The 20,371-nt window shown below is 41.2% G+C and overlaps 2 protein-coding genes across 3 annotated transcripts; both read left to right on the top strand.

Moving 5' to 3' along the window:
- The first annotated feature begins 450 nt into the window (after positions 1 to 450).
- Positions 451 to 2,906, top strand: dynlt5 (dynein light chain Tctex-type family member 5). The gene is made up of 4 exons (XM_089008570.1): positions 451 to 887; positions 1,040 to 1,119; positions 2,199 to 2,323; positions 2,417 to 2,906. Exons 1-4 carry the CDS (start codon positions 781 to 783, stop codon positions 2,618 to 2,620), a joined length of 516 nt encoding a protein of 171 aa, XP_088864696.1. The 5' UTR covers positions 451 to 780; the 3' UTR covers positions 2,621 to 2,906.
- Positions 2,907 to 9,748: 6,842 nt separating this feature from the next.
- On the top strand, positions 9,749 to 20,349 carry mier1b (mesoderm induction early response 1b, transcriptional regulator). Of its 2 annotated transcripts, none has more exons than XM_089007418.1 (13): positions 9,749 to 9,810; positions 10,512 to 10,536; positions 11,320 to 11,468; positions 11,564 to 11,743; positions 12,073 to 12,202; positions 12,280 to 12,347; positions 13,476 to 13,548; positions 13,638 to 13,789; positions 13,917 to 13,998; positions 14,069 to 14,163; positions 16,514 to 16,641; positions 17,490 to 17,617; positions 19,281 to 20,349. In XM_089007418.1, exons 1-13 carry the CDS (start codon positions 9,802 to 9,804, stop codon positions 19,580 to 19,582), a joined length of 1,521 nt encoding a protein of 506 aa, XP_088863544.1. In that variant the 5' UTR covers positions 9,749 to 9,801; the 3' UTR covers positions 19,583 to 20,349. The 2 variants fall into 2 exon arrangements, with proteins under 2 accessions (XP_088863544.1, XP_088863545.1); XM_089007419.1 differs by having other exon boundaries at positions 16,595 to 16,641.
- Positions 20,350 to 20,371: the final 22 nt, after the last annotated feature.

Genomic DNA, 20,371 nt, shown 5'->3' on the forward strand with positions numbered 1-20,371 from the left:
AAAACAAAAAACTCCTTCGAGGTAAACTTCATCGTCAAAACCAAAGGTTCACCTGCAAAGGATATCGTGCACTTCGGGTTATACCTAAACTTTATTCCAAATAATCTTACTTTTTTCTTCAGTATTGCATGTAAATCTATGTTACAATATAATTTTGCTCTCAAATAACATAATTTACTGCTGTGAATTTGTGCAAATGCCTCGTTTTGACAGTTGAGTATAGTTTTATTTTATACGTCAAATAAGAAGCAACTGAATACGCACGTAGTTTAAACAAAAACGTAAAAAAAAACCTCAATCCACTCATCTGCGACCTTAACCGTGACTACATTTGTCGATGCTCCGCGTCATGCAACACGTAAATCCATCATCGAAGTTTATGACATTCTATATGTTTATCGTAAATTGACGACGAATCATTAAAAGAAGACTGCAAAGACAATACACATTTAATGAAATTTATTTTAATATTTCATTTTGGTTTCGGGAAATTAAGGTGTGAAAATAAAGACATTAAAAATCAACAAATCCAACTTCCGTGAAGGAAGCCCCGCCCCGTATTGTCATGACGACGACTAACGGTAACGGCCTTTTGCTTTTGCATTACTTACGCTTTTCAACGGTGTTTTGTTGGAATTGATGCAAAAGTGTCGGTTTACGAATAACAAGATGACCAGAAAGGCAAACGTGCTGATTTGAAATTGTGTGTTTGTTTGACTCACTTTGTTTTTATACCTGCATATTCGTTGATTATTTGAGCTCATTGTTTAAAAAAACACAATGTCTGATGTGCATAAAGATAAATCTGTCAGAAGGGACAAGAAGACCAGCAGGGTGCCTTCGGAAGGAAGTCACGGAGTCAAAAACACGGCTGGGAAAACCAAGGAGTGAGTTGACCCTCAAATCCCTACAACCTTACTCCTCTTAGCAAAACATTGTATTTCTCATTAACGTCCCATTGAAATTGCTATTATTACCGATTTAAAGTCCCAAAGAAATGCCTGAAACTGTTAATTTTTCAACATCACCTGTCTTTCAGCTCTTTAAGCAATGTTTCCGGCATCGATGAACACCATGACGAACGGATGGTTGTCACACTTGAGAACACTTACCAGCTAGGTGAATTCACACAAATAACAAAATAACATTATCTATTTATGTATGTGTGGATGTGGGTGCATGTGCGTGTGTGTGCGTGTGCACATGTGTGTGCGTATGTGTCACTGTGTGAGTGTCTGTCTATTTTTCTCATTTTTCTAATACGCGAGGACGTAAACTTAACTGCCCACAGACGAGTCGGGAGTTGTTACCTTGTGAGGAGCCAAAATGCCATCACATGCCCAATACCTCACACACTAAGTCCCTACTATGCTGAAGGAACGAGTTTGTATGTATGTGTGTGTGTGTGTGTGTGTGTGTGTGTGTGTGTGTGTGTGTGTGTGTGTGTGTGTGTGTGTGTGTGTGTGTGTGTGTGTGTGTGTGTGTGTGTGTGTGTGTGTGTGTGTGTGTGTGTGTGTGTGTGTGTGTGTGTGTGTGTGTGTGTGTGTGTGTGTGTGTGTGTGTGTGTGTGTGTGTGTTCGTGTGTGAGTGCGAGTGTGTGCATGTGTGTGTGTGTAATGTATGTATGTATGTATGTATGTATGTATGGATGGATGGATGGATGGATGGATGGATGGATGCATATTATAAGATTTTATACAGATTGATTGCTTAAGTTTGAATGGCTGTGTATTTTGTGTTGTGTCACATTATTTCTTATTTAGTTTTTTGTTCATTTTTTTTAATTCAAGATGGCGCCGCGAGATTGGCTGCCTTTACAGCAGCTCCTGTATTTGTTTTTCTACTTCTTCCTTTCCTTTCCTCTTATTTTCATAACTTTGCTGCTGTGAAATGTAAATTTCTCCACTGCGAGACTAATGTAGGCCAATACAATATAATACAATATGTATGTATGCGTGTGTGTCTGTTTGTGTGTGTGTGTGTGTCTGTCTGTCTGTGTGTGTGTGTGTGTGTGTCTGTCTGTCTGTCGATTCACGGCAAATTTGGACCGCTGTGTCGCTATTAGTTACACTACCCCTCCCCCCAAAAAAGGATTACGAGGGCTTTAGACTGACACCTAAGTGGTGTTTTCCCCCTAAATATCGGAGACAATGCAAGTGCATTTTTCATCTGCTCGTGCGTGTGTGCTTTGATAACAGGACCCCGCAAACGTTTCCCTGCCCCTGCAGCATTGGAAATACTCAAGGATGTTCTCACAAGCTACCTGGAAGAGGAAAAATATGAAGTGGAATGGTCCCGGCAGATGATTAGAACTATTTGTGAGGTAAGCAGCCATCAGGAATCCTGAAGTAATCACAGAGCTCATCAGACTTTTTAGTGAGTGTCCAACGTGATTCCTTTGGATGTCTTCCCTCAGGTGATCAGATCCCGGGTGAAGGACCTGATGATCCGCAGATACAAGTTGGTTGTTTTGGTTCACATTGGCCAGCTGGCAGGGCAGAGCATGCAGATCAGCAGCCGCTGTCTGTGGGACCCATCAACTGACACCTTTGCATCTTGGTCTTTCAAGAACTCATCTCTGTATGCCGTGGCCAGTGTTTATGCTGTTTACTTTGAGTGAAGCAATGCAATGTTGGCCCAGTTACCTTTGAAAACTTTCACAAATAACTTGATTTTAAAAGTAACTACGTTCGATTCATCATGGTCCACTCTACATTTAGAATGTACAGTATATTGTTGTCCGTGGGTTTCCTCCGGGGACCTCCGGTTTCCTTCCACACTCCAAAAACAAGCATGGCAGGCAGATTGACCACTCCAAATTGTCCCTAGGTGTGAGTGTGAGAGTGACTGTTGTACGTCTTTGTGTGCCCTGCGATTGGCTGGCAACCAATTCATGGTGACCCCCGCCTCGTGCCCAAAGACAGCTGAGATAGGCTCCTGCCCCCCCCCCCCCCCCCCCCCCCCCCCCCCCCCCCCCCCCCCCCCCGCGACCCTAATGAGGAATAAGCGGTACGGGAAATGGATGGATGGACTATATTGTTTAAAAATACATTGACTTGTGGACCTCACCTCGTCAGTCACACATCCTCTTTAGTTTTACATGTGCTGCAATCAGTTTGCCAGAAACCAGATAACACTTGGTCAACAGCACCTCGTGCGATGTTCTGTGATGTTTTTTTCATCTGCCATAAACTGAAAATAGTGACTGGATTTCCAGTTTAAAAATGCAAACCACTCTGCTTCCATTATGTGATTCCCATTCAAGTATTGTCAGACATCTCTAAATACTGCACCAGACAAACACAATGAATGATAACTGACAGTAAAGTGTTTCTGAAGTGCAATTATCAAGGTATAGTGGTTCCAAGCACTTGACCTGGGTTCGATTCTCGGCCAATGCATATCTATTTGCAAACTTCTGTATTGTGTCCCAAATAAAGGGTTTCTTCTCTTATCAATTCTGATCTTGCAAAGAAAAAGCAGCTAGGAATGAATGTCCTGCATTAGAACAATGCAGGGGTCTGGAAAATTTTTGACTAAGCCATCAAAGTAAAATATTTAGAAATGTTTTTCAGTGCGAGCCACACACGCACATACACATGCACGCAAATACGCAAGCGCGTGTAGCCACTTTACAACAAAATTTCAGAATGGATTATCTAAAATAACTGTTTTTCCGTTCCTCATGATTGGTAAAAATCCTACCAAACGATTGCAATGAAAGTCAACTTGCCGGGTCCATACGCAAAGTTGGTGCTGGCTATCCTGCACACTGCTCATTAGATTGCATGCTTGCTTTCTGCTGGCTCCCGCAGAAGTATATTGATGCTAACGTTAGCATGGGGCTTGTCAAAGTGCCACTGATAGTCAACTGTTTCATTCATGGTATTGTTTCTATGTGAATTAGAATCACAGCAGAACCATTTCTCTTCACAAAGGCGAATCTTTCGGTCCATACAACCTGAAGTGTACGATACTTGTCATTTTTTTTACTCGACGGCTTATTTAAAAGGGCCGTTTACCTCTTTCAACATGAATGGCCAGTATCCAATCAAAATTGCGCTTTCTGCCAACTGCAGCCCAAACGGAATGAACAGTGAAAGAGCGAGAATATGTATTTAGTTTAATCAGCGAGCCAGAGCAATCATATAAAGAGCCATATATGGCTCGCGAGCAATAGGTTACACATTACCGTAAGCAAGATTTATCGAAACAAGATAGTTAAAACGGCATTTTGAAAAAAGATTGTGAATTCATTCACTGCCAGACATGTGCAAAAATGGGTTCACTCCAGTGCCAGGGTTTTTGTCATTCTCACTCGAATTCCAAGACCACAGAGTTTTAGGACTACATAAACATTAGATGCAGCCTAAGAAACCTTAGACTCACTTTATTCATCAGATGGTTTATTGCTTTAACAACAGCTGAAGCTAGAACAAAGCGCTAGCATGAAAAAAAGGGAAATGCTGCCCCCTTGTGGAAGGGAAAAAAAATAAACCATCGCCAGAGGTCTGACCAGCGCTTTATCGGCACCCAAGCAAGAAAATACAAAGTAATTCAGGAATGCCGCTCGACATCATGTTTTCAATTCCCAAGTAAATTCGGGAATGGCAGTGAATGACTTAAAAAGGCATTTTTAAACAGTTTGAAAACAACACTCAGTCTTCTTTATTTTTGACTCTTAACCAGGGATGCTTTAATTCCCAACAAATCCTACGTCAGGTGATGCCGGTCATCTAGCAGACCTGGGAGAGGTCGCTCCTTCAGCTTCTACCAAGGCCTGGTCATGGCCCCGCCGATATTGAGCCATCATTGACACTGCATGTTGTCTCGAAGACGTTTGGATGGCACCTTCTCTGCTGAAATATTTGTCAACCACCGTTCAACTTGTAACCTTCGAGCAAAGAGTGAGTGCTTTCATGTGAAATATTAGGGCCAACCTAAATTGCATCATAACCTTGAAGAAAAGGCTGGCAACTTTAAATACATTGATGTATTTGTTTTCGGCCGCAATTTTAGACATCTGGTACAAACTATTTGCATGTTCGTTTATTGCATGTCGGGCATGCAGTCAGCTGTCACCTTGAAATATAATTGAATTAAAAACCAATTAAAATATTTGACATGGCTGATATGATTTTTGTTCCTGACCGTCAGCACACATTGGCAGAACAATGTAGACATTTTAACTTTTACTTGCGACGGTAAACTATTAAATTGATATATTACAGTGTATATATAATATTGTTTTTACTGCCCTTCATGTATTTCATGTAACCAGGCATGGTGCTCCACTGGGCTAAAGCGGTGCTGTTAACGTTGCCGTTCCGCTTCTCACTCGTACTGAAACATTGAACAGTTTGAACAGTTGAACATTTGCATTTAAGAAGGTCAACTTTAAATCTCAGTCTGAAGTTCAATCTGAAATGTGATTATCCCTAAATCGAGTAGATGAGAAGATGCACGAGACGAGTAGATGAGACGAGTAGATGCAAACTAACCATGTGAGGGCGTCTCCCGTCAGTCGTCTCCTGGATCCTCCACAAGTGAATACCACGCCCCGACCACACAGCCGAAGTTCCTTTGTGTTCAGCAGCATCTGACCTTGCGCTGCACACCACACGCATGGCAGCGTCGCCATCGGCAACCCAGATCCAACATCTGTCTCAAAGAGGCCTGTAACTGGCGGGTATCAGGTAAGTAAGTAGTGAAGGCAAAGTTAGGTGTGTTTGAGGAAGAAGAAATGAAGGAACTGCATGTCACCAGCATCCCCATACACACCAAAGAGAATGATACATTGCCTTTCTCCTACCATGGCCCATGTCATAAACTGCAAACTGAGAAATTGGTTGAATCATTTCAGGAATCACGAGTTCCGAGTCATCTTCCAAACCCAGAGCCTGCCGTATTCTCAGGTGATCCTCTGAACTCTGTTGAGTGGAGGACAGGCTTCAGGGCTCTGGCAGAGAGCCGATGTTCAAATCCTACCGGTCGACTGTATTGTTTGGGAAGGTACATGGCATCAGAGGTATAATCTTTTCTGGAAGGCAGCCTTTATAGAGAAGATGATGAAGCCTATCAGCAAGCTTGGGATCGACCTGATGCCAGATATGGTAATCCCTTGATTGTACAGACAGCTTTCAGAGTAAAACTTAATGGATGGCCAAAGATTGGTGGGAGGGAATTCATCAAATTAAGAGAATTCAGTGATTGCCTGCAAACTAGTAACAATGCTATGCCTCAAGTAAAAGGTCTGCAAGTTATGAATGGCTGTGAGAAGAACCTCGAAATGCCACTTCCTTTCAAAGTGCGACCTCACCTCCTGGCCAATAAGATGTTAGCTTTGGCAAGACTGAACCAACTTAGAAAGACATTGAACAGAGAACGCGAGTGCAAAGGTAACCGTTTAGATAAGAAAATCAAAGTTAGGAAGAAAGGGAGGGCACCTCAAGCCTTCCATCGTTCAAAGATCAATACATCAGGACAATGGTGACGTTACTGTTGATTATTTTGAAGTGCATAAGTCATTTTGTTTAGGAATGTTATTTCAACAGTAATTTGGTAGGAGTGTAACTGGCGGGTATATTATCGTTTGTTGCCATGACAGCAAAATATGATTTATTTGGTCTTTTTGTTCTGTAAAAGTGTTAAACGTTTTTATGCCGACCTGTATATGTGTGTTTTTCTTAAAATCGTCTTCGATACTTTATTTATAATGCTTTGTCATTATCACTTCCGCTTCCTGTCATGTGTTTCGATAAACGAGACTGATGCTAGAGAGAGACAGAAGCAGAGCAACTGCTAGATAGAGAACAACAGTCTAAAGTCTACGTCAACGTTTATCTACTTTCGGTTAGTAAGGTGCACACGTTTTCACAGTGTTCCAAGTGTTTCACAATAAACGTTGTGACATCAGTAAGAAGCGTCATCCTTGACCGATGTCATGATGCCAAAAGAAATGTTAAATAATTTTGTGTGTTCTGGATTTTGGATGGGAGAAAGGTGCGCATTTCTCCCCATCCAAAACAGAGTTGGGCGACCACTAATTGATTGAGACTGATTGAGAAGGTGATTGCAACCACCTGGGAATGGCCAATTGCCGCTGGGACCTGATTGGCCAGAAGCTCAGGTGAAGCACCTTTAAAGCCAGCCTGAGCCAGTCTCTTGGAGGAGGAGAAGAGGGACAAAGGACAAGCTGGAGAGCGGTGTTACCTGTGGTCTGTTGAAAGCTGATATCAACTTCAAATAAAGAAAACTCACGATACCCTTCCTGCATCTGGCTGAGTGAACTTTTATCCTCTTTCCACCTGCTTGCTGTATCGCCGCACGACAACCGGGGTAGATACAAGGCCTTTTATTCACAATGTGTTGAACTCAACAAGAAATTGTGTTATCTTGCATAATTGGCATTTTAATTTTAACCATTAGAGGGGTCATAAAATTTCATAAATGTTAAGGGGACGGAAGAGTTCATTTATGTCATAAGAGAGGGTCTTTTAGTTGTGGCCTTAATGGTGCACTTGGAAGTATTTCTGGCTCTACACATAGGAACCTAAAATACTTTGTGGATACTACCATGAACAGCCCGGTCCCTAGCCCGGATAAATACAGCGGGTTGTGTCAGGAAGGTCATCCGACGTAAAAGCTTGGCCAAAATAAACAAGCAAAACAAACCTCTGAAGATGGAGGGCACTGATTTGCTGTGGCGACCTCTTGAAGGGAAAAGCCGAAAGGACAAGAAGAAGAAGACCATGAACAGAATCTGTGATTCTGAGAAAGCACACCTGCATTCCCAGGTTATTAAACATGAATGATTTATGTAAAAAAGCACAAGTATACATCTTGGAATATTTAGGATTGTACCGGATGCATTCGTACTCTATTTTTGTAACTTGCATTATGTCTAAATAGGGCGGTGGTTGACTGGTCAGCCTGTCAACTTCACATTGCAAGGTTACAGGGTTCGATTCTCACCCTGGCCTTCCTTTGTGGAGTTTGCCCCCTCAACCCTGCCTGTGTGGGTTTTGGATTGGATTGGATTTGCCTTTATTAATCTTTCAGTGGAGAAATTCGCATTTCACAGCAGCAAAATGATGAAAGAAATGAAAGTAGAAAAGCAAAATACAGGAGCTGCTGGAAAGGAAGTTAAACATTTTATTTTGTATGTGCTGTTTGTGTTCAAGATGACAGAAAGAAGCAGCACTGAGAGCTTGTGGTTACCATATCTGCTCCACAGTTCGAGATTTTGAATCACAGCAATCGAAGCTTACATGTTTACCAAGAGCTCTTCTTCTTTTCCTTTCGGCTTTTCCCTTCAAGGGGTCGCCACAGCGAATCAGTAACCTCCATCTTCAGAGGTATGCATGTTTGTTTTGGCCAAGCTTTTACGTTGGATACCCTTCCTGACACAACCCTCTGTATTTATCCGGGCTTGGGACCGGCACAAGAAGACTTATGTCCCTTTGTGGCTACAGAACAAGCAACTCGCTCAGTAAAAGGCTCCCAAACACAAAATGGTCATCAGCACAACAACAATCAAATAAAGCAAAACTATACTCACCATTTGATGACAATGCTCTGATTATTATTATTATTATTATTATTATTATTATTATTATTATTATTATTATTATTATTATTATTATTATTATTATTATGATTATGATTATGATTATTATGATTATTATTATTATTATTGTTGACCAAGAGCAATACCGTCAAACACCAGTCCCAGGGCAGACTTGGCCTGCTCCTTTGTTTTTTTGTAGCCCACTGAACCAAATAGAGCACAGGTGTCAAAGTCAAGGCCCGCCGGCCAAATCCGGCCCGCCACATCATTTTTTTCGGCCCGCGAAAGCAAATCAAACTTGTTAAATTCCATGATGATTGCTAAAATCTGAGCCAAAATTTCATATTTTTGAATGTCAACCACAATAAAAGTAATTATTCTTGACTTCAGATTTGAAAACGAGTTATTCATTAATTTGCTGTGTGCTCTATATGTAATATTTGAAGGGATTTAAACATTCTAATGGGTTCCCCAAATTCATCACACACCCTCGAGAGGAAACCATAACTACAATGTTGCCCGCGGCAAAAATGACTTTGACACCCCTGAAATAGAGTGTCTTCTGTTTTGATAATATGTGCCCTGTGATTGACTCATGAGGATGACCAATCCTGGGTGTAGTCTGTCTTTACCACCGGCAGAGGCCTGAGCTCGTGCATCGTGTTTTTTGTACTCCTCCATCTTCTTTCCTTTTTTTGCCTGCAAGGGGCCTTCAGTCGATAAAATTCGGACATTGATGGTTTAGTAATTATATTTCAATACCCCACTTTACGGTGTCCTACTTGGAATGCAGTGTTAATGAATTCTGACAACATTTGATGATTTATTCTGTATTTTATTTTTCTACTTTCATTCCTTTCATAACTTGCATAACTGCGAGACTAATAAAGGGAAATCCAAATGCAAATAATACATTACACTCGTAATAGGATAACAATTATCCTATCACATTATCATAATGTAATCACAGCCAGAGCTGAAGTGAGTTTCATTTACGTTTAGATCAGCTGTGAAATCACAATTGTCAGTCTATCAAATATGTTGTCAATTCAAACTGTTTGCAGGCAATTAAGGGCTTTGTTTGCTTTGTGACAAGAAGATGACGCGTTGTCCCTCCACGGACGCAACAGCAGAGCAGTCGCTGAACAAACGAACGACTTTCGTCGTGGAGGAGTTCAGGTGGGCGGTGCTCGACATCCGGGCACTCGCATGACCCCTGCAGGATTGCAAACATGGCGGAGGTAAGAAAGCGAAGTAAATAATCAAAAAAATACCAAAATATGTCGATCAAAGCTAATGCTTTTAGCCGCTTATATTCGTCATTCATTTTACACACAATAAAAGCACGACCATCTCAGTCACTGACTTGCTTTCATAGATAGTTGTAATTTGTTCTTATATTAGCATGTTTAGTAAACTTCGGATTTGGCTAGCATTAGCTGCGGCGTTAGCGAGTTTGCGGGTTTGTTCAGAAACAATAAGAATTTCCCGCAATAAATGTTTGGACCACGTTTATTACCAGCAAGGGTGTCGTTTGAATGTGTGTTTTAGACACGTTTTCGTCTGCCTTTGTTTTGTATTTTGCGTAGATTGAAAATGTTAGCTTGGTATTTAAATCGGATTTCAACACAACTGAGTTAAGGAAACGCATGCTGAAATTCTGCTATGAATACGACTGTTTGAGTCTCTAAAGTCTGATTTAAATGACCAGCAGAAAGTAGTGACAATCTTCACAGACCGCTCAATGGCAGGCGCGCTTTTTGTCGGTTTTGTTTTCTTTCATTTAGGAAAATAATGCGTATTCGTTGTTTTAATAATGCTTTTGTAATTTCTCATGCGTATTCGTTGTTTTAATAATGCTTTTGTAATTTCTCATGCGTATTCGTTGTTTTAGTAATGCTTTTGTAATTTCTGTTGATGCTTAGTATTTTTTTCTCTGCAGTCCTCCCTTGGGAATTCGAGCCCAGGTACGTAACGGTCATTTTGCGCATCGGTAAGGGCTGTATGTTTGTTATTTCTAAATAGATTGAGCGCATGAAGGATACAATATTTTTTTTCTCAATTAACTCGATTAGAATGTGTCGCTTTTGCACGGAAGCATACAAATGCGAATTTCAATCATTTCTTAAACTAACAAATACGGTCGACCATATTTAAATACACACTTGCAAATAAATACGTTTTTATTTTTTTCTGGTACCTTTTTGCAAATACATACTTCCAAATATATTTGAACGTTATTGTAGGCTTATGGAGGATTTTTCCCATGCGCATGTAGTGTTTTCTTTTCTTTTTTCTTTTAGCATTTGCCTTACCTTATACTCATACATTATACATGTGATTATTTAATAAATCAACATTTTTTAGTTATGTTTTTCATTGTGTCTACAGTACATCATCTCCATATACCACTTGCCACGGGCTAATCGCTTGAACATGTACGTCCACTGACATAATGGGAAAATACTGGAACACGTGCACTGCGTACATGATAAAACCCAAAACTCGGAACAATGTTTACTCACTATTTGAATGTGTCGGTATAAGTATCCATTACCCAAATGACAAAAAGAATTGGAGAACACGGATGGACTGGTACTACTTAAATATAGAGTCAAGTTAAATAGAAAGTAAACAAAAGCAAAAATGTTATTGGATATGTCCTAATGGAAGAAAGGGCCAAAGCTGATATGATAATTTTTCTGTTGTTTTTTGGTTTACTAAATTATATTTCCCTCTTTCCTCCGTAGGGGGCTCAACGGGTTCCATTGACCATGACTTTGACCCATCAGCGGACATGCTTGTCCATGAGTTTGATGATGAGCGCACAATGGAAGAGGAGGAAATGTTGGAGGCAGCTGATGAGGCCAATGTCAATGAGATTGAAGATCTTGCACGTGTAAGTGTACAGGTTACTTATGTGTGTATTTATTTATTTGTAATTTTATTTTGTGATATCTCACAAGCAAGGTTCTTACTTGCCACTCTTTTTAGGAAGGAGAAATGCCCATTCACGAGCTCCTGAGTCTTTATGGTTATGGGGGCGCCTCGCCAGTGGATGAGGATGAAGAGGAGGATGAAGAACCAGAAGAAGAGGACGATGAAGAGGATGAGGATGATGAACTAGACAATGACGAAAGCAGCAGAGGCAATGGCCAGCTCAAAAGAAACCAGGTTTGTTGATATGCCTGGTGTATCTGGTGTAACTGAGCTTTTTTATTTTTCGTGCAAAATGTTAACAGGCAGTACTTCATATATGATAGATAAAATTGGAGACTTTTGCCAAATCTTTTCACACCATATCCCGTCAAAGAAGCCAGTCATTAAATTTATGTGGATAACAGTTAGACTGCGTCACAAAACAGCTGTCACCTTTCTTTAGGAGGTAATTATGTGGCTTCTGCCGTTTCAAGAGCATTTGATTGGTCTGTGTGTCATCTCACGTCATCAATAGATCGACTCCCATGCATTGTTTATACCAAATAATTGCGTGTGATTTTCAGGATGGTGGCATAAAGAGCTCGGCAGCACAGGAAGACGAGGCCCCGCTGACCACGGAGGGCCGCACACGTTCTGTTCGGGGCCTGGGTACATCAGAACTTATTCGTCCACAGAAACACAAGTATTTTGAAAGTATGTGGCATCTCATCTTCTGCTCTTCTAAGCAATCACTTGCTATCCAGAGAATAAAACGTGACGCTGTGTCTCAGCTAGCAATGATGCAGAGGAAGAGTCCGAAGAGGATGAGGATTATGTTCCATCTGAAGACTGGAAAAAGGTATTGAACATTTTGTCTTGACACCTACATTTTTTACTGCTTGCTCCATGTTTGGAAACAAATAATCAGATTTAGAGCCACTGTTCATAAAATCTAGGGGCTACTCCCGTGGACCTCCGTGGGGGAGGGGGATGGTGCTGGGATGCAGCTGGGCCGTGCCCTTGCGCCATTTGCGCATTTTGACATCCACAGAGGATATCTCGGGTTTTTTCGTGCTCTGCCGGAAACTGCCGAAAGGGCTAATCAAACATTAATTTACCCATGGTGCATTGCAGTATTTACATCGAGATGTTTTCAATATAGAGTGTGAGAACAGGAGTAAAACTCTAAAAGACATTAAAAGCAGGCAGCAAACAAACACATTCTTGTGTTTTAAGAAACAATCGAAAAGAAACGTCTGCGTAGGGTAGTGACAATTCGTTGCAGCAAACTTCTGTTAAGAATTTGAATTTAGTGGCTAATGGGAATGATTTCACAGCTTTTGCAGCACATTGGAAATCTTCAAAGAAAATACATTGAAGTAGACACAAGTAAGAAATATTGTGTTAGGTCTGTTCTTTGTCTTTTCTGTAATAATCAATGGAATATGAAAAGAGCACTGGATTGATTGTGTAGTTACTAAAGAAAATGGAAACATTTATTTTATGTATGAATACATTCTTTGACTTGAATTAAAATTGTTGATATATTAGAGAAATAGATTTTACTCGAATACTTGTTTTGCATTACTCTTCTTTTCCTTTCGGCTTTTCCCCTCCGGGGTCGCCACAGTCACTCTCTCTCCTCTGGACATGTCCAAACCATCTCAGTCTATATATATGCGAATCAAACTTGTTTTGCATTACTAATTTAGAAATATCATGCTCCAATGAATGTATTTTTGGTTTATTTCAATCCGTTTAGTATGCTTTGGCAATGTAGTTAAATCGGGCCCCATCAATTTTAAAATTTGGCCCCTTTTCAGATACAAAGGGGGCAAGTAGCCCCCTTTTTAATTTTAATTTCTCAGATGCGTCTCTGGTGGTGTGGGGGTAATGGGGTTCCCAGGTTGGTGAACCACTGTCCTGGTGCCCTACAATTGCATCTCTTTAGCTGATTCGTATTAAAAAATATCTTAAATTCCAACAGGAGATCATGGTGGGCTCAATGTACCAAGCGGAAACCCCCACCGGCTTATGTAAATATAAAGACAACGAAAAGGGTAAGGGTGTTGAAAAAAAAGCAAAGCTCAAGGTGATTGTAGTATACTGAGTTATGACCCTCACTTCTGTATTCCAATTTGCCGAGTAGTTTATGAAAATGATGACCAACTGTTGTGGAATCCCGAGTGTCTACCTGAAAACAAAGTGGTGGCGTTCTTAATGGAGGCATCAAGACGTACGGGAGAAGAGAAGGGAGTTGACGCCATCCCCGAGGGATCCCACATCAAGGACAATGAACAGGTGAGACCTGCACAGCGCCAGCCTTTGTTTGCCATGTGTGCGTGCGACTTTTGTTTTTTTTCCATCAAAATATCACCATGGATTCATTCTTTTTGAAACAGAAAATTGAAAATATTTTTCTCTACAGGCATTATACGAACTTGTGAAATGTGACTTTGATACAGAGGAAGCTCTAAGAAGACTTCGCTTTAATGTAAAAGCAGCCCGAGGTAGGCACTCGCCTGAAATGAAGATTCTTCCAAATATCTCATTTGACGTTTAACACTGTCCTCCTCACAGAGGAGCTTTCTGTCTGGACCGAGGAGGAATGTCGAAATTTTGAACAAGGACTCAAAACATATGGGAAAGACTTTCATTTAATACAGGCCAACAAGGTAAGGGAATTGAACAAATGTATTTTTTCCGCTTAGGCAAATTATGTCACTCCTTTAAAATTACAAAAGAAACTCACCAAAATATTGTAACAAAATGAAACCCAATTTGAAACAAAGTAAAGACAATTGGAAATGTAACAATGGTTTGGACAAAATGGGAAGAGACTGAAGGCAAAGTCCCTTTTTTCACAGTTAATTGCTCCTCCATTTTGGATTATTTATATATATATATATATATATATATATATATATATATATATATATATATATATATATATATATATATATATATATATATATCCAAAATGGAGCAGCAATTAACTGAAATTCATGTTGTGCTAACCAAATCAATTCGGTGCTTGTATTTTTGATTTAAATAGAGTGAAACTGAAAAAAGGGACTTTGCCTTCAGTCTCTTCCCATTTTGTTCAAACCATTGTTACATTTCCAATTGTCTTTACTTTGTTTCAAATTGGGTTTCATTTTGTTACAATACACACGCGCGCACACACACACACAGTGGTACCTCGGTTCTCGACCATAATTCGTTCCAGGACCCTGTTCGAAAAGCGATTTTTTTTTTCGAACACCGAAACCATCTCTTTGCTCCTGTCACTTGCAAGTTGACAGCGGGGGGGGACTGCCTCTCCCGGCCGTTCTCCACCCGCTGTCATTCTCTAATCACGGACACGGGGCATTTATACGGTTCGCGATCACCTCGCCACCGTACCTGGACTCTTCCTTCGATGCACGAGTGTATCCGGTCCGAGGTATTTTCCCCGCTCCCCGTAAATTTATGTCATCTTCCGGGATTACGTCATTTTGCACCCTCGTGTACCATTTGCTTTTTGGCGTAGTAAGCGGGTCGGATCACCCCCTGCCTTCTTACTCGCTGTGTTTTCTTTGATTTGTGAATAAACATCCTGCTTGGGTAGTACGTGTCTGCTTTGGGATCCCAAACATTCCACTACGTTCCGACGAGTCAGCTGCCGTCACTCTCGCTTGGAACAGCTACGGATGACTCGGCTACAGGATGTTCTTTTCTCTTAAAATATCTATCCAATCACACTTGCTCTCACTCCCACAGTCACATCACTAGATTTCACAGCCTCCTTATTCTTTAATATCGTACTGATCGTAGATTTCGCCATGCTGTATTCCGTCGCCAGATCAGACACTCGCACACCTCCTTCATATTTTGCGATTATTTCTTTCTTAAATGCAATAGTTGTACGCACTACTTTTCTTTTGTCACTTTAAGCAGCACTTACTTTCTTTGGAGGCATGATTAGGGGCTAAAACTCTTCGTACACCTATATTAAACGCTAGAGCAAAACGCAGAACGTCCGCTAGCCACAACAGTTGGTCACGAACAGAGCGATACACCCGTGCGCCACTCAGCTCCCCACCCTCGCGTACGCACTCACGCGTCGTATTGGCGTTCGAACACCGATTGATGTTCGAACGCCGAAGCAAGAATATCTCGAATATTTTGTTCGAACAGTGAGGTGTTCGAGAAACGGGGTACCACTATATAAATAAATAAATAAATTATATATATATATATGACAAGTTCGTCTGCCAAACATTTAGTTCCCATAAGAAACTATTAAAAATATAAGTTAATATGTTATAAAATATATAAATATAAGTTGTTCCCAGGTCCCCATGAAACATAATTTTCTACTAAAACTTACTTTCTTAAAACTCACAAAATGTACCTTACCTTATTTTATGTATAATAAATGTGCTATTGTATTGTAATTAAATAAATAAACTGCACTGTATAATAGTCATTTTATTTACCTTTCTGATGGTTGTTGTCAATGCATGGAAGCAATGGTCGACTTAGCGTAATGGTGCTGGGACAGCTAAGTCACACACGCACACCTCGTTTGTGTTTTTCGATGATCTCCTTCTGCTCAACCGTAATTTTCTTTTGTGTTCTCTTCGCCTTAACACTATCCTGTGGTGGGACCTTTTTCTGTCTCATAATATCAAAAGTACTCCACTCGATAACTCCACTCGATAACAAACCACGTCTGCACTCGAAGGTGGTGTAGAAAACTAGTCCGCCAGCCACCCTGGTGCTTTTTGACCGTGTGGTTTGGTGTTCTTCTGCCGAAAACTAGTCCGCCAGCCACTGTGGCGCTCCGTGTGGTTTGATTTGTTTACCGAAAACTAGTTCCTATGCCAAGATTACATTCTTGCGAATATAATGTTCTTAAGGCGAAAAGTTCGTAAACTGAAGCGTTTGTAAGCTGAGGTATCGCTGTGTATATATACAAACCATTTTGTAAAAATGATGGTAATAATGGTTGTTCCATGTCCGCTGCATTAAATCTTTCAGGTGAGAACTAGGTCTGTAGGAGAATGTGTGGCCTTTTATTACATGTGGAAGAAGTCTGAGCGTTATGATTTCTTTGCACAGCAAACCAGACTTGGAAAAAGGAAATACAACCTTCATCCTGGTGTCACGTAAGTTTTTATTTTATTTACATCCCATCGCCCTCCTCCTGCTGCTTCTTATAAGCCACAGGTGTCAAAGTCAAGGCCCGGGGGCCAGATACGGCCCGCCACGTCATTTTATTCAGCCTGCAAAAGCAAATCAAACTTGTGAAATTCCATTATGCTTACTAAAATCCGAACCAAAATTTTTAATTGTTGTATGTAAACCACAATACGTCATTATTCTTTGCTTCAGATTTGTAAAAATAGTTATTCATTAATTGTGTTCTGTGGGAATATGTGGCGGGGATTAAACATTCCAAGGGTTTCCCCAAATTAATACGATTTTATGTATACGATAATAATTAATAATATGAATTACAGCCCTCGGGAGGAAACCATAACTACAATGTGGCCCATGGCAAAAAATGAGTTTGACACCCATGGTCTAAATGAACTCACCCAATGGATGTTGACAATCAGGCATCAGTGCAAGTGAGCCATAGCAGTGCATCCGCAAAATATTCACAGTGCTTCAGTTCCACGCCCCTCACGTATGATGTTATAGCCTTATTCTAGAATTCAAAAGAATCTACAAACAAAACATGAAATGTGTGAAGAGACCCTAAAATGATTGCGCAGTGCGCACTCTCGTTATCCTTCCTGATGGAACATAACTGCAAAAATGAATAGCCTCTGTTCCATTAGCTCTGGTGGCGTCATTGTAGGCGACATGAATTGAATCAATTTCCCCGGCGACGGGAAAAGTGAAGCGTTGCAAATACTCGTCAGATACGCCGTCTAGGAAACCGTCCTAAACTGGTCTCATTGTCCAGGCGCCGTGTGTAACATGCTCCTTTGTTGCCGTGTGCCGTCAGAGACTACATGGACAGGTTATTGGACGAGACGGAAAGCGTGGCTTCCAGCAGGGCGGCGTCACCCCCTCCCACCACGTCCAGCAGCAGCGCCAGCCACTCAGAGAGGGAAGACAGCAGCGGTCACAACGGTGAGCTCCATTTCCAATCATTTGACACTGATTGCAAGCAATTCAAAGTGGCTCCTTTGTGTCAGAATTCCCATTCAGAGAGAAAAAAAACAATTGGCTCAATGATTTTATATAGTACAGGCGCTCTCCGACTTTGGAGTTACGAACTTTGGAGGTACATCCAAACATTTTTCTGAATCAGAAAGCCTTTCATATTTGTGGATATGTAGAAAAATGTTCGGACAGAGATGCTGAGAACGCTCACGATTGACTGCGTTGGGTATGTGGGCGGGGAGGAAATCCCTCTTACCAGTTGACGCTCGGAGGAGGCGAATGGCGATGCATAACAAAAAGTAATGGCTGCTAATTCAGTAATTATGTTCCAGCAGCTTCAGTAATGGCTTACTGAAGACCCAAGTAAATACAGTCCCTGACAAAAGTCTTGTCGCTTATCCAAGTTGTAGGAACAACCGATAATAACTTGACTTGTAGTTGATCTATTGGAATCAGAAATGGCTTATATGAAAGGCAAAGCCCTCTAGATTATGCTTATTATACCAAAATAAAGTTTTGTATCATTCATTGAGTTTTATGATTTAATTAGGAGAGAAAGGTCAGATTTTGCTTGGACAAAAGCCTTGCCGCATACAAAAATAATGTAGGAATTATACATGTATTTCATTTTGAATACACATGCTACAATAATGTCAGAACATAAAGTCATGATGCCTTAGAAAAAGAATTAATATTGTGTATGGCTCCCGTGAGCTTGGATGGAGGACTGCATCCACACGTCTCTGCAATGACTCATTTAACTTATTGATGAAGGCATCTGGAACGGCAAAGAAAGCAGTCTTTCAGGACTCCCAGAGTTCATCAAGATTCTTCGGTTTCATCTTCCAAGCCTCCTTCTTCATCTTACACCAGACATGTTCAATAACGTTCATGTCTTCGGTTTCATCTTCCAAGCCTCCTTCTTCATCTTACCCCAGACATGTTCAATAACGTTCATGTCTGGTGACCGGGCTGGTCAATCCTGGAGCGCGGCGGAAAAAATCATTGGCACCGCCCTACCCACTCTCGAGGACTTGCACACTGCAAGAATCCAAACTAGGGTGCGGAAAATCCTACTGGACCCTCCGCACCCTGCCCACCACCTTTTCCAGCTACTCCCCTCATGCAGGCGCTACCGATCCATGCGCACCAAATCCAGCAGACATTTAAACAGCTTCTTCCCCCAAGCCATTAACTCTCTAAACAGTAACCAAATAGAACCACTTAGCAATTTTTTGATGATGATACTAGTGCAGCATGTTCTACTGAAAAGAAATTCCTTGTGTTCTACATACTTTGCAATAAAGATGATTCTGATTTTACGACTGTCAGAGCGTCTGTTTAACAATTTCCTGTTCAGTGTTTGACTTAAACATACATTCCATCCAAAATATAGCACTGAAGCAACTTACGATCAAATTCACCGTACGAACAACCGCTCAGAACGTATCTCGTTCGAAAGGTGGGGAGCGTCTGTAGGATTGCTTGGTCTGCATGTTGTTCAAAGTCCCCAAATGAATAGGGCGACTTAGTCACCAACATCACAAAAGTTGTTGGGATTTACCGTTGGGATGACATTTCATGCGATCACGCTCCAAGTATCAACATGTGTTGTTGTTGTTGTTGGCAGGAATTGCAGGTCACAGTTCCAGTCATGTCGGAGATGGTTCTCATATTGCCGCAGTGACCCAAGTCAAAGCTGAGCCTGTTCAGTGCAACGGTCCCTCGGGCGATGGCGCCCTTCCCACCTCGGACTCCAACGGATGCAGCCACTCTGGTTCACCCAGTCATGAGCGAACTGGCTGTCCGGAACCTCCCGTAGATCAAAGAGACACGGCCATGGCGCATGACAGGCAGGCTAAGAGGTTCAAGATGGAGCCGGAGCCTTTGGGCCAAAGTGAATCGGAAGCGACCAGAACGCAGGAGAACTGACTTGTCCGAAGCTCTTGTTTCTTGGTTGAAAGGGGTCAGTGAGGACTTGATGACCACCCGCAACCAAAAATGTCGTTGATCCTCCGGCGGGGAAACCAGTGACGCCTCTCGAGCTCGTCGTCCATGTAGCTCCAAACTTGCAACGCATCGTCTGTAATGACTTGACTGACAGCATTTTGCCAAGAATTTCCCTTTTTCTATTTGTACTCAAAGGAAGAAAAACAATGATTGCCATTATTTTTTTACAAAAGATATTTATATTTTTAACAAAAACAAGTGTATCATGGGTGTTTGCTTTTCAAGCCATTTGAACATTTGTGAAGAGCAGAGAGTTTAACAGGACATTTGTGCTTGAGCGGGCGCAATCCAAGCGCACTCAGCATAGGCAAGCTGATGTTGCTAGTTCACTTTAGTTGCACTTTCATTGTACATTTCTGTGGTTGAGAAGAAGCATCAGCAGCAGAATGACATTTTCACTCGGAGAAATAAACCAACGCTGGTTTGTTTGTGTCAAGCCGCTGACATCAGTGATGTCCCGTATTGTAACGCATCAAGAAGACGGCTGGCTGTATTTTGGATGTCTCAGAATCGGCTTCTTTGCTTTACACTGTCTTTTTACTAGTCAAAATGTCAGTCATTTCTCAGCATTGAATAGATTTCTAATATCCATTGATGCAATTTGAAAAAAAAATGTCTTCACCCGTTTCTGCTTTCTTTCAGAAGCACATTGCCCGTGTGGCTCTGAAATATATGTCTTTTTAAAAATAGCCATTTTGTTTTTTTCTTTTT

Source organism: Hippocampus bargibanti, linkage group LG11 (assembly GCF_051943395.1).
Source record: "Hippocampus bargibanti isolate YZ-2025 linkage group LG11, ASM5194339v1, whole genome shotgun sequence".
NCBI lineage: Eukaryota > Metazoa > Chordata > Actinopteri > Syngnathiformes > Syngnathidae > Hippocampus > Hippocampus bargibanti.